Source organism: Ixodes scapularis, unplaced genomic scaffold (assembly GCF_016920785.2).
Source record: "Ixodes scapularis isolate PalLabHiFi unplaced genomic scaffold, ASM1692078v2 PGA_scaffold11__112_contigs__length_91849675, whole genome shotgun sequence".
NCBI classification, from domain to species: Eukaryota; Metazoa; Arthropoda; class Arachnida; order Ixodida; family Ixodidae; genus Ixodes; species Ixodes scapularis.
This window is the reverse complement of record NW_024609837.1, coordinates 70,408,610-70,431,026: the sequence shown is the minus strand read 5'-3', so window position 1 is coordinate 70,431,026 and position 22,417 is coordinate 70,408,610. Positions and strand designations below refer to the sequence as shown.

At 42.6% G+C, this 22,417-nt stretch overlaps 1 protein-coding gene across 1 annotated transcript in view; it reads right to left on the bottom strand.

Moving 5' to 3' along the window:
* LOC8027094 (sodium channel protein para) overlaps positions 1–22,417 on the bottom strand; it is an 84,318-nt gene that overhangs the window by 4,401 nt on the left and 57,500 nt on the right. Inside the window, exons 24-30 of the mRNA XM_042289002.1 lie at positions 17,958–18,238; positions 15,584–15,757; positions 11,800–11,922; positions 4,012–4,275; positions 3,358–3,414; positions 1,050–1,187; positions 83–190 (exon numbers count right to left, since the gene is read on the bottom strand). Of these exons, the coding sequence (XP_042144936.1) occupies positions 83–190; positions 1,050–1,187; positions 3,358–3,414; positions 4,012–4,275; positions 11,800–11,922; positions 15,584–15,757; positions 17,958–18,238 (1,145 nt within the window). The remainder of the gene's footprint in view (positions 1–82; positions 191–1,049; positions 1,188–3,357; positions 3,415–4,011; positions 4,276–11,799; positions 11,923–15,583; positions 15,758–17,957; positions 18,239–22,417) is intronic.

Below are 22,417 nucleotides of genomic sequence, written 5' to 3'. Positions count from 1 at the left end.
TTGACACTCACAGTTCAAGTACGCGGAAGCAACGTTTCACATTTCTAAACACGAATCGAGCGAGCCGTCTTTGCCAACTTACTCGTGGCCTTGGGATGGCCTTGGCCGGCTTTTTAGAGCCCATTTTCTTCATGGCGTTGTAGTACTTTTTCTGATCTTCCGTCATGAACATTTCTAGAGATCCTCCGGCCTATGGTAACAAGAAGAAGTAAAACAATGAAAGACGTTTACATTTTTCCGTAATGCCGGATTAGAGCGCAGCTCTTCAGGAGGAGGAGGAGAGGGTATGCCCCTGATCCTCCTCCGTACCCTCCCCTTTTCCTTTCCTGCTCCCCTCCCATATAGTGAAAAAGTTTCGCTAAATTTCCCGCAAAATTGAGCGATAATTTTCCCACTAAACTTAGGGGGGAATATGCGGGATAAATTTAGTGGGAAATATACCAAAATTTTCTCGCTACATTTAGCTGGAAATTTAGCGAAAAATTTCCCCGCTAAAGTGAGAGGAAAATTTTCCCGCCAAATTTCGTCAAAATGTTTTCGCCAGATTTAGCGGAAAAATTTTACCCTCGTGACGTCACGCGTGACGTCGTTACGGAAAACGTCTCATAATGCAACACGCGGTTATGCCGACGCCGACGCCGCTCAACCCAGAAACGGGCGCCTAAGAGCTGCGCTCTAAGAAAACGAGTTTGTTTTCGGTTATCGGTTACACTTTCCACTCTAGGAAATCCGGGGCGACTATTCTTCCACAAAGCACTCGGGAAATCCAATCGCAGCAGTGTGCGGAAGGAGTGCAGTGAACGACAAAGCTGAGAGTATGTTTAAAGTTCAAGGACAGTCTACACGCTGTTACACTAAGCGCGGTGATGCTCAGTCCAACAGCTCAGTCAGTTCTTTTGGGTTTAATGACAGACGTTCAGCCCGGTCGTTTACCGAGATCCCTCCGTAAATTGCGGCGATATGACTCTACCAACTGCTTGGTGGGAAAGTGGACACTCGAGATTTCTCAGAGTGCAATGGCTCCAGGCCCCGCTCGACGAGAAGCTCACCTTCTTTTTTTGTTCGTTGAAATTGTCGATAATCACACCGATGAATAGATTTAGTGTAAAGAAGGAGCCGAAGATGATAAAGAACACGAAGTAGAGGTACATGTAGATGTTTGCTTCGTATTCCGGCTGGTCCTCTTTCTGCAAAGACAAAAGCAAAAAAAATATTGGTTGTATGAATGTACAAGGTGGGTCCGATGGCGCGTTCGCCTTTTGAAGGAATCGTATAAATCAATTTATTAACGCTACTGAGCTACAACTTAGTACTACAGAGGTGCCCGAAGGTGATGACTTTTTTAGTTTCAAGTATGAAAATATTATCTTACCTCAGTCAAAAAGCAAATTTTTTCCTACAAAAATGTTTGAGCTAACTTTTTAAATTTTGCAAAATCACCAAGCAATATTGTGGGTCATTGTGGTTTTCAGTGGTACAAAAAGGTGGTGGAAATAAACTAGAATAAAATTGGCTCATAATTTACCTATTTTGTGTTGCTGAAACAAACTCCATAGTGGCCCACCATGTCATTTGAAGGTGGCAGGCTGCTTTGTCACATAAAAAATATGTTCCTTCTTGTTGATTTTTACTGAGGCGAACTTATTTATCGGTATTAGACTGAAACAATACATTATCGTTTTACACCTCTGTGCTCAATGTGTTATAGCATTGAAGTTTGCATCTCAGATGTCCAGTTGTCCAGGGTAACGACGCCACACACTAATCAATACCACGAAGGGTGGAAATCAGCATATCCCAAGGATATGCTGACGAGGACTTGGAAACATCCTAGGGATATATTTGCGAGTGGAAGGTTTACGAGCGACATGCGCCAGTTACAATTGTTATATGTACATGAACTAGAAATTCAGACGCTGTGAAGGACGCACGACACAAGAATCACCACCCTGTTGAATGCTTCACTGCCTTATGTACTCGACAACTGAAGGATACCCATTCGCAGGTGAGCGCCTCCACCATTAGAAAGGTCATAAGTATGTTGCTTTGTTCTCCGTCAGTACTTCACATTAAAAGTAGTGCCCTGAAGCGTAAGGAGATTTATTTGATAATCAAAATTATTTCTATAGGCAATAATTATTCGATCTACTCGCCTCGCCAAAACAACTTCAATTAAAGCTGTCTGAAGCGGATGTAAAGCTTCTTCACTGCATTGCAACGCAGCAGCACTTTTGCTACGTACTTTTTACACCCATCAAAATGAAAGGTGCTTCATCATACAGCTCCCTATTTTAGGATTGCACGTTCGTATTACATAGAGTAAGGGTCCTGAAATAAAGTATTTACGGGTACAGGTTCTTCGAACACCCTTTTAACAGCCTTAATGCTGTAAAAATATTGAATATGTACGTGTGATGTTCACTAGCTGGTATGACTGAGTACATTGTGCTCAGTGCGTATTGATGACAGACTTTCACAACGTTATCACTTCGTGCATTTTACGTAATCAAGGGTATAGTTCTTAGCAGACAAGTAGAAGCTTGTTGTGAGCATGCGCTATGAACGGTGCGCAGAAATATGGCGTTCAGTAAATAACACCTATATATTACGTGAGTGCGCAGCAGTGATTTCCGAAACCCTCCATTTTTTTCCGTCTGAATGTACGGAATCAAGTGCAGGAGACAACGGCTACGAGGTTGGTAATATAAATGGTCTTCGGTTTTCGTCCCTAACCTTAAGGCTCATAAATGCGCCAAGAATTTTTTTTTTTCGGATTGGCTTAAGCGATGCGGAGCAAAAAGCAATGGAAAACATGACTGATGATATGGCACTTATAATCATTGCATTTCTGATATTATGGTAGGTATTACTTCAGATATGATAGGTGAGTAGACATTCGTTATGATTGATAAGGCTGCCTTTTCTGGAATATTACCCTATACGAAAATCTTAAGCAATTAAAGAAACACCTCTTATATTTATACCGCTCCACTTATCTAGATTTTTTGCACCACCGCTAATTAATTATTGACGGCATATTTCACCAATTTCATGAGGTGAACTTTTGATCAAGAAAGCAGCAATGGATAAACGTCTATGTTACCTTAGTAAAATAAACGCTAGCCATCAAAAGCACATCACTGTCGTTACAAGGTATCCGTGAACATTTCAAATGTGCGAATGAATCGGACGAGTAAAACAAGGACAGTGGCAGAAACGGTAAATAAAATTTTAAAGAAATCTATCGGGTATTTAAAACAAAATCTAGAGAATATCTAAAAAAATCTAGAAAGTATCTAGTGATATTCATGTAGGGAATCAACATCCCCAAAAACATTGAGAAAAGAGACTGCATACCCCTCCTCTTGAGTCAATGGCGTTGTCCATGATGTCAGTCCAGCCTTTGAACGTTGCCTGAAAGAAGGAATTGTCCATCCAATCAGTGTCAATCAATAATTTGTACTGCATGTTTTGCAAAAAAAAAAAAAAAATAGCGCGTGTAAGACCGTTTTTTACTTTTTTTTTCGTACGTTGCATATCTCTGTTCGAAATCGTTATCTTTGGTCGATGTATGGTGCCTGGAGCGCGTCTTCAACTAGAGCGTCTACGGCGTCCACAAAAGTGGTCCTTCGATTTCCACTTGATGACATTCTAAAAGCCTCATTCTGATGCCAGCCAAACACCTGGCGGTGGTGCAGCAACAGAGTTAGGTGCGGCTTACACCTGTACTGCTGTAGATCCCTCTGCATCCAGACGGTCGATGAAAACCAAAACAGACACGAGAAAGGAGGACGCGACAAGAGCGACCCTGGCGTCCGCTCGTCTTATTTACGTCAGAACTTCTACGACCAATCGCCGATGTCAACGACACCTCGCGGCGTCATAGACCTGCTCCAGTGACGCAATTTTGTCGCAACTTCGGGACCACTTCTGATGCACGGGTGCGGGACGGGACGGCAAAGACGCCGATCGGGGGTCGCGTTCCAGGAACCGCGGTCGAGGGCAACCTACCACTTGGAAGAGGGCGAGGTAAGCGTTGAGTACGTTGTCGAAGTTGATCATGGGGTTGTCCCAGGTGAAGTTGTTGGTCTCGCACGAGTGGCGGTTGGGCACGAAGGAGCTGTTGAGTCGCGTGCCGTTGCCGTCGACGCAGCGGTAGAACTTTCCCGCAAGCATCTGGACCCCCATGATGGAGAAGATGAGCCAGAAGATGAGGCACACCAGCAGCACGTTGAAGATGGCCGGGATGGCTTGGACGAGGGCGTTGACTACAACCTGTGGGTCGTCGCCGGACCACACAGGGAGGAACGTCCGGAGAGGGACGGGGGAAAGGGAAAACGACGGTCGAGTTAGTGGATGAGTTTGGGTCACATGCCGAGCTTGCACGTTCGTTTAGTGACGATGGGGATGAAGATGTTTTATTTAGTAGAGTTACTGGCAGCTAGGAACGGCTGAGCATGCAGCTCAGTTGCTGTTTAGGGAGGTAAGCAGAGCAAGTTTGCAGGCCAATGACTTTAATCATTGGCCCGCAACGAGCTCCCCAGGGTGTGGCCATTATGTTCGGGGTTCATGATTACTTCTTCTGCATTGTTATTGGTTAATGCCGCAAATTAATTGGCTTAAAGGTTTGCGCAAAGTTGTTGAGTGATTTGATTCACTACTTTAATTAGTCGTAAAGTGTGGCCGCTTATCGTAAAAAAAGATTCATACTAGTTTCAGATAGGGCGAGTAGAAGAAGATAAATTTAAAACAATTCAGCGAAGAATCGTATAATAAATTTAAAAAATAACCCACCGAAGAACATTCATCAAACGAACACGAATCAGCGTTTTTTGTGGGGTGTGCGCTTCACTATTTGATAATTAAGTAAGGTGGGTCTAGCGTGCGCTCATAATTGTCTTGTGAAGTGAATGGCAGAAACGCAATTGGGCTCCGCTGTGCCGTTCCTGACCTGCCAGTAACTCTAGCAATTCAAACGAGAACGTGGATTTTTTTTTGTGCCTGCAAGCAGGATGTCTTGGTGTGCGTTCAGCTGTAGATTAGTCAAACTTTAGTTCCTAGCAATAAGTAGAGAACAGACGTGAGAGTACCAAAAATTTTCAACTGAGGCTGTTAGTTAGGCCAGACACAAGATTGCATAATTCATAGACACGTACAGAACATTGTGCTTTGTAGACGTTCCTGCATATTTTATTCGTATAATTAAGCATAATTTTTTATCGTTAGTAAGAAGAAAGATTTGTTTGAATTTATTGTCGCTTCAGTCGCCGTCCTTTAATTATTATATTTAAACAAGTGCTTGATTTATACATCTTTTCCCTGACATCTGTAGAACGCCCTTTCAGCAGTAGATACTGTTATTAATTTTGTTTTAGTTTGCTTTTTGTATGTGCCACCACAATCTGATCAACTGTTTTTTTTTTGTAGGACAGAAAATAACTAAATATATTAATGATTATTATTATACCCTTAGCAGTGCATAAACAAGGCTTCGAGTTTCTATAGCCAGTATTGAGTGGAAAGATAGTATAGCTAACACTAAAGACGTACTTCTGCATATCCCGCATAGTCTCATCAATGAACTTTTAATACCTTATGTAGACACCTAACACTAGATTTTTGGTACTCAAACATCCAGCCTCTCTGAATAGGTAAAAGGGTGTCGGTTTTGTGTCATGCCATGCGACAAGAAACGAGGCCAAGGTTGAGCTTAGTTTTAAGTTTGTTTAAGAAGAATGTTGTTTTTATTAGTGGCGCTTGTTGAGTGCTTGTTAATTATTAACAAGGTTGATGCTAGTTAAGGTGAGCACGCAGCTAGAAAAAAGAAAAAAAAAGTGAAAAAATGTAAAACGAAAGTTTACTGGTTTCTACTACGTCACCATGGTTCCAATTCAAGAACTGGCTCGGTCATTCAAGAGGAAGGATGTGCTCGAAAGTGCCTCATGCTTTCAAGTGCAGAATGATTGTAAATGGTTGAAATGGTTTTGTTTTTTTAGGTGGGTTGTATCACGTGCCTGCACATCACACCTTCCACTGGAACTTGGTAGTTATAAATGGTACTTCGGTCAACAAGAACATAAATTATAAGGGCCTTTGGGGTAGAAAGGAGCAATCCCAGAGACATAGGTGCGGTAGACTTGCACAGACTATCATGCAAAACAAGTAGTATTTTGGTGTGCAGAACACAAGGGGTGCTGAACGTTTCTACTACTACTGTCGGCAAGGCAATTCAAGTCATGAAGAGGTGAAAAAGGCATGAGCATATTTAAATGAGTGAGAGTGAAGGAAAATTGTGAAAGATACGAACGAAAAACACTCGGGGCGATGAGACGATGTTAATAAATGGTGAAGATGATGTGCAATGAAACGAAGGTTTCGTGAGCTGGCACGCGGAACTAAGCACACCATAGGAAGGTGTGGACCTCAGTTTGGCTCAGATGTCTTGAATTTACTATAACTATTTTCTGTTCGTCACGGGAAAGAGCGTTGCATGGTTATCGCTGCCAGCTCCCGAATCAAATGCGATGGTATGCTGGGGGTAGGAAAGATAAAACATGAAGACACACATGCGACGACAAGACTGGAGGCACGAACAACAAAGTAAAGGTGGCTCACCTTAGGAAGACGATGAAAAACGGTAAAAGGAATATCACGCAGTTTTTGTCCCCAATGTTAAAAGAAAATGGGGGCTTACCTGGTTGGGTATCGAGCTGTGAGTCCTAGCAGGGCTTACACACTGCCACATTGACACATGCCGGCAACGGAGGCATGCGACAGAGGACCAGAGGCAAACATATCTAGCATGCAAGGTCGTCGCTGTGATTTTTTTCATGTTTTATGGATTGTTGTCTGCCAACACTCTACTGTTCAGTTTCCCGTTGTTAAAATATTCACCACTGTCAACTTTTTAGTGAATTCATCAGTTTCAAAGTATAAACCAGGCTATCGCAAAGTCCTGCAACGACCATCCCCCCTCCCCCAGAAAAAGTGGGCAGTGCGTGCAATCGTCGTGTCTTTTGCGTTGGAAGTGTCCGAGTGTGTGTGCCGAGTGATCAAATGAACGTGATGATCGCCCGGTATTTTCCACAAGGCAGTGCAAGCAACTCTAGTGGTTAAAAAAATCACAGATTGGATTGGTCCAGCGTTTTTGCCAGACGATGCAGCATAAACCACGACACAGTTAGTCCGAATACACGAAGGGCGCAAGGTCCAATTTCACCTGTACGAGTTTGTTGCCTGTACACAGCGACCTGCCACATCGGTAGTTTCAAATCTGTAGTGTTCCGTTTCAAAAATAATGTGATTAACCGGTAGTCATTCATTCGAGCTAACTATGTCGTGCGCCGTACACATTTGCAAAAGAACAAACAAACAAGATGTCACACGCAAAGAAAACATAGCCACAACCGCACAACCAAAGATTCCCTGTTAACATCAAAAGCTGCCAGACCAGTATTCAGAAAGCGAGAGGTGCAAAAGGCCTTGCAAGCAAGCACTATGTGAACAAGGCTGTGAAAAAATACTGGAGACTAGTACAGTAAGGTACTGAGGAAGCAAACATTGGAAGTCAGTATTGCCAAGATGAGGAAGTTTCTAAATGTTAGGAAAATAATTGCAACTCCTCCCAGTAAGATAGATGAGCTTCTGAACATTTTATTTTCGGCTTCTAGACATCTCATAAACATCTCCTTTACAGCAACATGGATTGTACTTATAGCGTTATATTTAGTTTGAATAGATAAACTCAGTATAGTTTAGTAATAGAGAAATAAAACTTTACAGGGAAGTGCGCTTGTCTTACAAGCTTTGCTCTACGGAAAACAACACTGACTTAGAAAAGTCGGGTGTCCTCTTGTAACTTTTGCTCTGCTACTCTTCTACATCGTATACCTCTTATGTCACACAAAGTCGTCAGGCGGAGCTAATTGAATAAACTTGAAAGGCAGCTGGAATAAAAGAGCTCGGCGAGAGGGAGGGAGAGCACTACCATGTATATAAGGGACAGATGCAACCCGAGCGCACTGCTACGAGCAACAAAGCATTCAGGTGCGGTTCTCAGGCCAGGCTAACGCCATCATGGTTGTGGCTCAAAACATTCATACGCTATAGTTATTTGTAATGATGTCCATCTTTTGTTTGGCTTAGCACTTAGTGTTTTAGCTAATACACCCTGTTTGGGCCTAGTGCTATTTTTGTTTCGAGCGTCATTCAACGCGCTTGATTTTATTATACCAACCAAAGCGTTCCTTATTTTTGCACTCCCGTTTTCTTAGTTAGCTGCTTTAATTATGCGCTCTGCTTACATAATTTTGTATTAAGGTTGTTTCTTTCACAACATTAAGCACTAAAAACAAGGGAAAAGTAATAGTGGAATCGAAAACCCTGGCGATTTCTTTTTTTTATAACTTAAACATGCTTTGACAGTGACAACACTTCTGTTCTTGCACATAACGAGTGGCGGCTCTAGGAAGCACTGCCAGGCACTACAAATCTAGGTGCTCTTCTATACAAGCGAGCCGCCCGACACCCAAACAAAACAAAAACAATTCTGGCCGGCATTTGTCAGTCTCGCACTGGGCTTTGGGACAGGGTGCTCTGCACGCGCACACCGCAAGAAAGAAATAAAAAAAGCAGGCACGCCGCATTATCGCCATCAATACTACAACCACCGTCACCGCGTCACCATCACTTTCACCATGAACGACCACCACTGCAAACGCACACAGTCACGCGCTCACTCACCCTCATCCCTTGGAACCGAGACAAAGCCCGGAGAGGCCGGAGTGCTCGCAGCGTCCGCATCGTCTTGAAGGCTTGGATGCGGCCGGCGCCGAACGCCGTCGCGACTAGATTGATCACTGATACCTGGCGAAAGGAACGTGCCCCATTCCGTCGGTGAGGGAGACCCCCTTCGATCGAACCTCCCCACCGGCACCAACTCAGACAGCACAGATGTCTTATCCACGTCCACGGGAGATCCATCGGACGTAAGGACATCTTGAAGACGTCCACACGTCCGCAGAAGCATGTGTGCTGCCGAGGGACTCCCGGGAGACACATGCCTCATTCTTTCGGTGAGGAGGAGAACCTTCGATCGAACCCCACCAGTATCAACAGAGGCAGCACAGATGTCTTATGCACGTCGACAGTAGATTTATGGGACGTTAGGACATCTTTGACGACGTCCGCAGAAGCATGTAAGCTCCCGGATATAGAGGGACAGCCATCTTACTTGTACTTACCTTCTGATTTTGAGGAGGGGGATTTAACCCTGCTAGGAGGACGTTGGGGAAGAAGGGACCGTGGAGGGTTTGTAGGCCTGCGGTTGATTTGGCTCAGGGTTTAAGGTGAGGATGAGGGCCACCAGACTGTTTTTTTTGGGGGCTTTAGTATACTGCTGGGGGAGTGCTCGGGGAAGGACAAGGGATCTGCTCGCTATATCTCTTTTGATTAAAGTGTCCCGCAAATTTGTGGATGGATCGTTGTACGCTGTTGAATGGGTGTGCTTGTTATTGCTGAGCTAGTTAGATATAAGGTTCGTTTGAGCAGTTTTGCGCTTCTAATTAGGGACACTATCTTGTCCGTTTGAATGACATTACAGGCCGCTGGTTTGTCGATGGTCTACTGGATTTCAATGTTTGCTGACAATATTTCCTGATTATTTTTTAAGCTGCTTTTTTACCTTACCGCGTAGTATAAACTCACTGAGGTACCATCTTGGGTGCTTAATGTTCTAGACGGCGGTGGCAAGTCGTCGGAAGTCTTCCCATGTTTTGGGCCTTGACTGGACACCACAAAAAGGACGGACAACGAAGACACCAGACAAGTGCATGACGGCTTGTTCTCGCAGGTACAATTCTCGTCCTTTTGGTGTGGCTCAGACTGCTTACTTCGCACTGGGAATGCCATTAGTAAGTGTTTATTGTTTTTAAGTTCAAATTAACATTAGCTGAACAATCACTAATATTGAATGCTTGCGCCTTCCTTGAAGGTCTACAACCTTTTGCTGTTCATATTTCAGGATTTAGAAAGCTGTTTCTTGTGTCTCAGTTTTCGCTGAAATACATGGAATATAGCAGTCTTCTGTTAGGGCTTTTAGGAATTTTAAAGTTTTTTAAAAAATTTGAACTCAGGGAACGTTTAAATTAAGAGCGCTTCTTCACTAACCTTGAAAAAGGATGAACGGGGTTAGCCTAGGACAAATTGCGTCTCATAATGTTGTTAACAAAAAAAATCGTTTGTTTGGGGATTATCCCTTGCCTACTAGTATGGAAGGTTGGAAGCATACATCCGTAATATAAAAGAGGAGTGGGTGCTTTATGAAGGCATTTTCCACTGCAAGTATACTTGCAGTCTTCATTAATAAGAGTTATATCTGTCCCAAGACATCCTTTTAAGTTTCTCAACTCATTGTTTTCTACAATGTCTTGTAGTAAGGGCCTCTAGACATCTGAATAAATATTTATCGAAGACGTTTGGAAATGTGTTTTCAAGACATCTGGACAAATACTTTGCAGTAATTTAATTAAATATGTAATAAATATATTTAAAAATATATATTTTTTGAACAGCCGAATAAACGCGTTCTTAACGCCTAAAGAAATACTTCTAAACTTTCAGATAAATATCTTCTGAAAATTTACAAGAATGTCTTGCTGACGTCTCAAATACAACAGGACTTCTACAGCTCATTCTAGCTGTTTCAAAACGTCTATGAGACATCACGCTCTCAGTGAGATAGTAGTTTAGTTTTGAAGACTGGTACTTTGATCTTGAGCCTTCTGTGCCACTTGGAGAACGGACGGATGCTTGCGAGATCAAGCCGCTACTGCTTCAAGCCATTCGTGGCGCATGCCTCACAACGGACAAGACGACAGCACCACAGGACTGACAATGGCAGCCATGACATATATGCGGCTCTATGGAGTGTGCTGAGCGCCGATGAAGATGGTGTGTGATTGGTATGTTGTAGAGTCACTCAGAGATTGGGCTGGAGTTCAAGATGGTCACCATACTTCTGCCCGATACAGCAGAAAGTCAACCAAGTGGCAACGAAGGAAATGGACTGTTGCATCAACCCTCCTCGAAATCACCAGGTGTCGGCATGCCATAAAGTTGTGCTAGCATAAGCTTTTGCACGCAATTAAATAAAATCAGCATTCATAAAGATTTTGTCCCGAAAAACCTGGGTAGCTTGAAATGGTGGATTACCATCTAATCCCCCTTTTTAATTAAAGTGGCAAACGATGTTGAAAGTAGTGGTGACTAGGGTTTGGCATATTTTCTGTTTGGGTATATATAATGACCCTGAGAATGCATTTTCTGACGTTTTTGTACCATTGAATATAGGGGTTTTATTCTGGGTTGTAATGGTTTTTTTGATGGAGCTCAGAAGTCAATTTTTAATGCTGTTTGTCTGAGCTGCATGGCCAACAGTTAAGTTTCTTGCAGCAGTTATCTACAGTTAACGCATCAAATTTTAACGAATTCAAAGCATTTGTATACTGTACGAGTAGCATATCCGTCAGCTGTCATAAAAAAAAAAAAAAAACTTAAGTGATGCTATCGATCTCTGCTGCTTTCTTGGGTGTCTCAATACTCCAGTCAAAATAGACAAGATTGAAAGACACCTTTGTGCAGAGAGCTTCACTAGAAAGATGCTACGAACATTAGCCTAGTTCGGGTTTGATAAATTTTAGGCTGCTTGTTCTCCAGCGCCAATCCTCTAAGACACCCCACGTGATGTAATCTCCAGAAGGGTGGGATGAAGGTCTGCTGTGTTTGCGTTGTTCTACTTACGCGCATGCCCTCCAGGCGCGACATCGCCCTCAGTGGTCTGAGCGCACGCAATGTGCGCATGGTTTTAAAGGCAGGGATGCGTCCGTAGCCCATCAGAGATACGGCCATGTTAAAGAAGGACACCTGGGTCGGGGTCAAGGCAGACGCAGGTTGGTTGATTGGCGGGCAGGTGGGTGGGGCGTGGCGGGGGGAGAGAGGCAGATGTCAACAGGAACACCGCGCGGCGAGAGATGGAGCACAATGAGCTGCTTCTTGTTCGCGTTTTGTCAATGCTGCCCTGCGTAGTCGAACCATGGTCATCACCCCAACTCGATTCTGCGGATGCTTAGCTGTTGTGGAAGTTATGAGCTTTTGAAATACAGCATTGGGCGTGCGCCTTTCAAGCTCTGGCCTTATTGATGAGGCAACGTGATGGCGCTGGGTCCTGCGATGTTAAGTCGAATACCTATTTTAGTTAAAACATTGCAAGCTTGGTGTGCGTGAAAAAACATTGCGGAAGCCTGTTTTAAAGATGGGCTCTTTGCCAATGCCCTATTGTGGAATTGTTTTGTTTTCCAGCATGTCATGAAAAAAAAACTCAAAATGCGTGTCTGAAAAAGAAAACGTACCGAAAGTTCACGCAACTTCCAGGGGCACTGTTTCTGCGAACCAGAGAATTAGCTAATAATTTTGATTTTTAGCTCAAGCAATTTCAAAGCAGAGAGTTATTGAACAAGTATGCAATTCTTATACACGAGCGAACTCGTACCTGTACTGCTATTTGTTATGCTAGTCAGAGCTCGCTATCACTTTGTCACATTTTTGTGCTAATGACCGTAGTTCGACTACAACCGCAATCCACACCGCGGTCAAAACACTCCCGTTTAACAAAACCCGCTGTTATACTAGGCTCCTACGAAGAAATCAAATTTTGCATGCGTCTTACCACAACGAGATCGTAAACACACTTTTAAAGTACCATGAGACAAAATCACTAGTTGGAGAACTCAATTATCGATTTTTTTGCATAAGATGAAGCCCCTGGAGCATCACGACATTCTAGCCATGCAGCTTCTGCGGCCAGCAGCTATTGTCTGCAGATGTTTTCTTGTTTCGCTGCTTTTGAGGCTTCACTACTTTTAACCTGTCGTTTGATCTACCTTAAGCAGTAACATGTGGTCAAATTGTAGAAGAGTAGTAAGCTGGGCGGGTTGGTAAACGTTGAACATAGTGGTCAAATTATTCATTGCCAAAAAATATTATTTATATGTGCGTAACTAGTTCAATATCATTGAATGTGCCATTAACATGTGTTGGCTTGTTAGCCGGAGGGAAAGATTTGGCGAGAAAAAGAAACAAAAATGAAGTGCCATTAATAGATATTTTTGTACAATAGTAGGAATACCTATAAGATATAAGTAGGATTCCGTGTTTTAGGAGTTTACTTTTCGTCCAATTCGGAGGGGGTCTTTCGGAGTTTATTTTTTGCCGAAAATTCTGAATTTATCGGAGTTTATTTTTGTTTGATTCCTAATTTTCCTAAGTTCCAAGTTTAATTACGCATTGTGGCTCATTAAATATAAATGAATAAATAAATAATATATGGGTGTAAACGTACGCTAGATGAAAAAAATTGAACGCGCTTGTATCAATTAATATTGTTTTCAGCTGGATTTGGCGCTAGTGCCATTGCCATTGGCAATACTAATTTGTCTCACGACAAAAGTTGCGCACATATGTTCCTTCGGTAAACGTTGATACTTTAAAATCAATAAACTCCATGAGGTAGTCGCTGAAACGCTCCTATTTATTCCATCCTATTTTCTTCCATCACTTTACTCCGCGGCCGCGCGAGGTGGAGTGGTAAAGGATTTAATAGAGAAGTTTGAACTGCCCCTCTTACCAATTTAATGCAATCCCTATGGTCCATAAACTTTACTGTTGCAAAAACACAACTTCTTTATCCTGTAAAGAACATATAGTATGGCCAAAACTTTAAACCAAACGAGTGACCGGAAAGTACAATGACCTCTTGTCCTAAAGAGCCTTGACGAGGTAAGAGGTCAGACCTACTTTGACAATGGGCTCGAAATTTTTAGGATAACTGTGATGCCATTTCTCAGGACTATTAATCCTCTGCGCTGATTAAACTTAAATGTAAAAGTCCATCGTCTTTTTTTTTTTTGCACATTACAATTTGGAGTTTATTGCATAGATAAGACTTGACAAAACGTTTTCCGGCGGGTGTTTTCCGTAGTTTTGGGGATTTATCAGGAAACACGGAATCCTACATATAAGCCTCCTGGTCATGCAAAGTTTATTCTAAATACTAGCAGGCCAAAAGCTGGAAGGCCGTTTCATGGTAGTTTTAATCAAAGCGCCATTACAACAAACCTGTCTTACACAAAGGAGATTGCTGCCTGCAAGTTGGACTCACTTTCTTAAGCACAATATTGACTTTCTCTTAGAACAGAAACACGATTTTCTGCCGTTTTACGTCTACACTACGAAGGAAGAGTCCGAAACCATTCATGTTTTAGTGAAAGTAAAGTTATACAGAAAAAAGTCCGCTGTTATACCAGATGACTAATCTAATTAGTTAGAACATTATAGTATACCTAGTAACTACAGTTACATAGTTGTCTTGTACTAGCTGATGTGGAGATTTGGAGATATCATCTTTGTTATAATCAAATGCTTCTTTATGAGTTCTTTTAGATATTGCTCAAATCTAGACGTGTAGTATGTGGGATCTCAGTGAACAATTCATTGACTGCAAAGTTAACGACTTGCTCATTGTTTACATCGAAATTGTTTTACTTTTAATATTACCGCGATATTGATTTGTACCCTTTAAAAAAAAAGCGCGGGTCACGTGACAGTCATGTTGCATTATTAGTGAGTCATTCAAGACATGAGTGCCTATACCAGGCGTGCATGTGGAATTAGTGTACATTCGTTTCTTCAGATACTTTAGCCAGTTTCAGACACTGCACTGTCAAAAGCAGCTATTATGAAGCTACCGAAGTTTATATATATATATATATATAACTGAGGAGAAAAAAACCCTTAGTGAAAACAGCAACAACGGACGATTTATTCTTCGACGTTTCGGCCGGAGTCCGGCCTTCGTCTTCCTTCCTGACGAAGGCCGGACTCCGGCCGAAATGTCGAAGAATAAATCGTCCGTTGTTGCTGTTTTCACTAAGGGTTTTTTCTTCTCAGTTATATACCCACGCCTTCGGGCTCCCGCCACCAGGCACGTTATGTATATATATATATATATATTATGTATATATATATATATATATATATATATATATATATATATATAGATAGATAGATAGATATATATAAGCCTACTGAAAACAGTCCACTATGTCTTATGTCATTATAGAAAGATTTTCAGTAATGGTGTGAAAAAAGCTTTAGATTGGGCCTGATTTTCGATGCGTTTGCCATATCATTTCACATAAAGAGAGATCACAAATAGGACAACTGGCTCCTGAAGTGATAGAGTTAACTATGACATAGCTGGGGGCGGATTAAGCTGGTTTCTAAGTTTTTACGTAGCAAGCTAAAAAAAAAAAAAAATGTAGACCCCCAAAACGTGCAAATAGAAAACTTTCTTGCTTATATTCTGAATTCTGGGGGAGTGGGGTCTATTTAGACAAAATCAAATATTTCCAATTTGGCCTTAAAAAGCTAGGTTATTGCAAACACAGCAATACTAAGCTGAGAGGAAGGTTAATGTGGCAAGAGAAGAGAGAAGATAAAAAAAAAAGAGAGGAATGCAGCCTCTTACCAGCACGATGACAAAGTCTAGCCAGCACCAGGCATTTGTGAAGTATTTCTTGAAGCCAAAGGCCACCCATTTGAGAAGCATCTCAAAGAAAAAGATGACCGTGAAGGTCTTGTCCATGTAGGTGAGCACGGCCTTTAGTAGAGGACGGTCCTTGAGGTTCACATCCTCCAGGGCCTGCACCGTGCACACAACAAGGCTTAGCATAAGCTCAGACTCTGGGTCTTTTACCACAAGTGAACGTCACGGAAATTCGGTAAGTATATTAATGTCCAAGAATAGGAAACGGCATCTAAGCTTGGATATGAAAATAACTGTTACATGATTAGGAAAACCAAGGAACTGAATTTTTTTTTATCTTCATTGGACTTTGTAGTTTAAGTACCATGGTTAGTTTCTTGGCTAACAAAGTCGCTGAACTTGGTAAGTCAAAGACCTAACCATGGTACTTGGCCTATGAAGGCTATGTTTTTTGTTAGTCTTGAAAGAAACAGAGAAAAAAAATCAAGGTAGTTTCAATGCTAGTGATGTTTTTTTGCCGGCCTTTTTAAATTTTATATTATACTCCCTGCACCACTTTGCTAGAACCATTGTTTTGTATTATGCCATTCTACAGTCTGGAAGCCTGTCTTAATTATACTCACTAAATACTACGAATGTAATAAAAATAATCCAAGGTGAATATTTTAATAACACGAGGGAAAATGAGCATATTCATAGACAGTTACGATCGTGAAAGGACACAACATGCAAGGTTCTTGTATCCTGTGCTCCTTAAAACTCGATAAGCCAGTTTTCGTGGCACTTGTGCGCTCCACATCAGACCCATGGTCTGGAAGAACAAAAATATTTTGGGGGTCCAATAATTACAGTAACAGCGTGGGCTTGTTTAATTCCGGTGTCTGGTATTCTTCGTTCCCGGATACTCTGCCTTCTGGAAAAACCGTTTTGTGAGCAAACATTAGGCGATAACATAAAACGTGACAAGGGGGGCCACACGCACAAAGTACGTGCAGGCCGCTTTGCTGCCAAGCGCACACAAGGAAAGCCCCCGAGCAGCCGCCGACCGCGTGCTCCGCTCTGCTTGCTCTATCGAGGCGACATCCCAGGCTAGGACACAATAACGCTATTTAAATTATATGCATTTAAAACGAAAAAGAAATCAATCTTAATAATATAGCTATTGACAGTCCAAGAAACACACGGCGTGTCTCGGGTTTCTGAAGTTTTCCGTGACTAAATTGTCCGAGTTCAAGTATAGCGACAAACAAACGACCGGCACCGACAGGCTTCAAACATGAGCAACGTGCACGCGAGGGTACCTCTGGTACGCCAGCACTCCTTCGCTGCTCGTAAATCAAGTGCGGTGACACATTTCGCGTGCGCGCTGCACGTGTTTGAGGTCTGTCGGTGTCGGCTTTTTCTGTTTCTCGCTACGTGTATCCGTTCACCCTAAAGGGGCCCAGGGAGGTTCCGGAGATCGTCTAAATATGGCGATAACTCACTCTCAGTGCTCTAAACGTGCTAAAAATCCGTAAATCATAACGATGCGCGGCCGATTCCCCTATTAAAGAAAAAAACAAACAATAAACGATCGAACACATTGAGGTCATCCAGGACAACATGTGACCAATGAAAACGCGACATTTCGTTCAGATTGCAAATGCTGTAATTACAAAATGTATACGCTTTTGTAGACGATAAAAGAAAATAAGAGTAGTCGAAAAATGCTAATTTTTGCGGAGAGGGAACATAATACTGCAATAAGTTTCTCAAAAACAACTCAAAATGTTTGTTTTCTCTCTTCTGCGGGAGTGATGTGTCCGGTCATCAGCCCTCGAGTGCGCGCTCGCTGGGTTGAATTGTGGCCCGGGCTGTTTGGGCAACGAGCCGCGAGCGTTCGAGATATAACTCCGCGGTTCCCCCGGTCAGAGGCTCGAGGACCTTTCGCTTGCTATTGTCTGGTAGTGGTCTTGTTTTCGGAACATGCCCCTCCCATTGCCGGAGACGACCTCGGTTTGTTGCGATCTTAGATTTGTTTTGTTTTTTAATAAAGGAATTGGCCGCGTTTCGTCATGATTTAGGGATTTGAAGGATGCGTAGAGCCAGAAGAGTGAGTTATCGCTATATTTAGGCGATCTCAAAAACTTCCTGAGGGCACCTTTAAGCTGAGACTTCAGCCAATACTACAAGCGCGAGCTAACCCGTGCTCCCAGCTTTGAGACCTGCATTTCTAGCGGGAGTGCTCGCGTTGGGAAAGAACTTCTCAGTGTAACGACCTTCACTCACTCGTGCTTGTGACATTGGATGCAGTCTCAGCTTAAGGGCGAATGGAGTACAGTGAGGACTCGTGCATAACGGTTCAGCAGTGTCTCACCAGTGCCAGGCTGCTGGTCAGAATGAGGATGACCACGACCGTCTCGAAGTACTTGTTCTCGACGAGGGCGTACACCTTTGTTCGCACGATCTTATACTTGAGCCAGAGGGGCTTGCTTTCGTCGTAGCAGCAGCAGGCCGCGAACCGGGTGTAACAGCAGTCCGGACAGCAGTCGGCGGGTAGTTCCGGAATTATCACGTCCGAAGTGGCCGTCTCCAGCTTGTCCGTGTCCACGTCTTCGGTGTCGGGGTTGGCCGCTTCCTCGGCCGGTGGTTCTTCGCCTGGTGCGTGTGTGTGTGTGTGTGTGGGGGGGGGGGGGGGGGGGTCATATTGTTAAAACGAACATGTTGCTTATTGAAAGCGCGCTTTGTCTAAACTGACTGAAAGCGACTTCCATTCAGTTTAGACAACGAGAAGAGAAGGCGGTAATAAACCCAATGGTCATGAGGTCTCAGTAGTGAAAAGTTGTTAATCAATGTTCACACCAAGCTTCCTTGGCCATTGAAACACAAAATTACTTACCACTCTCAATGTTTCTACTGATTAGCAGAATACCTATGAAACCAAAATAAACAACTGATATCGATTTGCGGAGACTAAATACGAACACTGCCAAAATATTACACTAACGGGAAAGCGGTGATGCACTCTAAAGCCGTTATTAGATATGACACCCCAAGCTTCTCAGCGGGCATTCAGCGGTTCACTGTTTGACAGTGGACGTAGTTTTGTTGGATGCGTCGAGGGCGATTGCGGTGTCAAAACCAACCTTGTGCCCCGAAGTCATCTTCGTACTCAAGAAGGTTACTTGTTCGTGCTGCCACCTCTTTCGCCGTGTTTTTTTGCTGCATTCTCAACCGTCCCAGCGGACGATTTCTGCTTGTTAAGCTATGTTTCAGCGGCCCTAGTTTGCAAAGTGCTCCTCAACGGCCCAGCACGAAGATTATTGACTCCCGGCTCGCTGAAGCGGGTCGAGGGGCCGAAGGCGGCATTCACTGGCGACCATATTTTAGTCCGTTCCTGCTCAAAGCGGGCTTGCGATTAGCTTCCACAACGCTTCTGCAACGTGCATTGCACCCCAACGAGATGGTAGCTCTTTACAGAAGCTAAGTGAAAGCTTGTTTCGAGCCTAGGTTCATCGTGGCCAACGAGCTTTTCGGCTGGCAACTTTATGAATCTGTATGAATATTTGCTGCAGATGTCTGATATCTACGAAGCCAAGCAGACCAGGAGTATCATCGCACCTGACTCGTCGGAACTGCTCTTGTGATTAGGACAGTCGTGCGTTTTGCGGTCCCGTGTTAGGAACTTTGCGTCACACGATAAGCATACAGCTGACAACAAGGGTTGCCCACAAGCTCGAGCCGGTAGTTTCGGTTTCGCCATAGACCCCCAAAATATTGATTTGAGGTAAGATATCTACAAAACTACATAGGGCATAAAAAAAATATGACGCCTCATATTTAAAGCGACACTGCTTTCACTAAAACAGTCGTAAAATCAAAAAGATATTCTGGAGTTACCCTTTAGGCAGACAGAAACCAATCACTGTTAAAAAAAAAGTAAATGACGAGGCTGCATTCCAAAAAAAAGACGTTTTTAAAAATTCTTCGACGCCCCAAGGACTCTTTTATCTCGTGAATAACGGTTTTGCCTCAAGCACTATCGCCCCCTGGCGCACTAGAAAGGCAACTGGGCGATGAAGAACTCTTTAGAATTAAAAAAGGAGCTTGAAACAACCCCTTGTAGGTTTCTACGAAGAACCCTTTTAGGGGGTGGTTAAAAGAACTTTGTAGTGTGCAAAAAATGAAGAAGCCAAAACGTGTGATGAAAGCGTTTTGACTATAATTAAAGTTAGAAACGTGGAGGTGACTACGACGTGTCATAGTGGAGTGTTAATTGCAATCGCTGATCATATCAAATCCTTTTCTGTGGACGTTATATGCGAGTTGGAAATAACGTGGGTTGGCCTGCTTGTTAACCATAAGAAGTGGATTATGGGAGTTTGTTATCGGCCACCCTCGTATTCGTTGCCATTTGTCGAAGCGTTACATAATACACTTAACACCATTATGGTGCGTTTTCCGGGTGCTCCAATTTTTCTTCTCGGCGACTTCAATTTCCCATCTATATCATGGTCAAACGACGTTCCTTGTGTAAATGTACATTCTGAGGAATGTATTTCGTTTATTAACCTATGTCTAGATTTTAGCCTTTCACAACTTGTTCTCCATCCCACCAGAGTTACCCAGTCGACAGCCAATGTATTAGACCTCATTTTGACCACTCATCCTGAGTATGCAACTCCCATAACATATCTGCCCGAGATTAGTGATCACAAAGTGCTGCATTTTTCTCTAAAAGCGTCGGCAACGAGACCCACTTTTCAGCCAAAACAAATTCGTGATTACGGAAAGGCCAACTTTGAGCAAATTAATAATGACCTTGCCATTTTCTTGAACCAGTATCTAACAACTTCTTCGGGGCGTTCTGTCGAAGATAACTGGAATATCATAAAGTTGAAATTTATCTCTCTTATCAACAAGCACGTCCCACTAAGAAATATATTCGAAAATACCCAGTCACCATGGTTTACGAAAGCCCTAAAACGGTTATCAAATAAAAAAAAAACGCTTATATCGTGCTGCGAAGTTTTCAACGTGTGGGCATCGCTGGGCTGCGTATCAGTTGTCTGCAGAAGTATATAAAAAGGCGATTGCAGATGCGAAATCAATTTTTTTTTTCAAATACTCTCCCAAATATGTTAATAAAAGACCCCAAAAGGTTTTGGAACACTGTCAGCAAGAAAGACACTTTTTCAATTTTACTCAAAACGTCAAGTAGTGATAGTGCCTCTAGTGATGACTGCGCTAATATACTAAATAATGTGTTTATTGAATCATTTTCCAATATTAGTAACATAAGCTACCCTTCAATTGTGTGTGCCGGTTATTTACCAATGGATGCTATTCTTGTTGACCCTATTGGTATAGTTAAGATTATAGATGGGCTGAAATTGTCTTCTTCTTCAGGAGTGGACGGCATTAATTCAAAATTTCTTAAAAGCACCAAGTTATATTCTTCAATTATTCTTGCTAAATTATTCGAACAGTCACTCCAAGAGGGTGACCTACCCTCGGACTGGAAGGTGGGGAAGGTGGTCCCTATTCCAAAAGCTGGTGACAAACATTCTCCTCATAACTATCGTCCCATTTCGTTAACCAGCATCCCATGTAAACTTCTCGAGCACATCATATTTTCCCATCTTGTAAACTTCCTAGAAATGAATAATTTTTTCACCACAGCTCAGCACGGATTTCGTAAATCATTGTCATGTGAAACTCAGCTTCTATCTTTCACTCACGACATTCATTCTCTCATTGACCAAGGCTCCCAGGTGGACTGCATCTTCTTGGATTTTGCAAAAGCTTTTGATAAAGTGTGTCATAAACTATTACTATTGAAACTTGCTAAACTTAACATTGACCCTAACGTTCTTGCATGGATTCATTCTTTTCTTACTAATCGTTCGCAATTTGTAACAGTCAATAATGAAAACTCTCCACTTGCGTCAGTAAACTCTGGTGTTCCCCAGGGGTCTGTTCTAGGCCCCTTACTATTCTTAATTTATATTAACGACCTACCAGTTAATATGTCATCATCCGTCTGTCTCTATGCCGATGATTGCGTAATATACCGTGAAATCCGAAGTAACCAAGACACGCTCACACTTCAGTCTGATATTAACTCTGTGTCTCGTTGGTGTGAGTTGTGGCTAATGAAACTAAACACTAGTAAATGTAAACACATGAGAGTAACCCGTCAGTTTAGTGAGAGTCCTTCTTACCACCTTGATGGCAACTCCTTGGAACAAGTGTCGTCATACAAGTATCTTGGTGTTAACTTAACTTCTAACCTTTCATGGAAACCCCATATAGAATATGTCACTAATCGTACTAACTGCATGCTGGGTTATTTAAAACGGAATTTTTCTTTAGCACCTGTTTCACTTAAATTGATCCTCTATAAAACATTAATAAGACCTAAGCTTGAGTATGCAGCATCCATCTGGGATCCCGATCATATTACCCTCATCACTGCTTTAGAATCCATTCAAAATAGATCAGCTCGTTTCATTCTATCGAACTATCACCGCACCGCCAGTGTCTCGTCAATGAAGAATAATTTATCTTTACCATCTCTTTCACTTCGCCGTAAAATTTCACGCTTATGCCTTTTTCATAAAATTTATTTTCATAATCCCCTATTACGCGACCATTTCATAACTCCCCCCTATTACATCTCGCCTCGTGTAGATCACCAGCACAAAGTTGGAGTCCCAAGCTCATTAACCAACACATTTCATTCATCTTTTCTACCACGCACAGCTCAAGAATGGAACCACCTTCCCGGTTTAATTGCTGCCATAACAGACTCTAATCTTTTTCGAAGTGCCATAA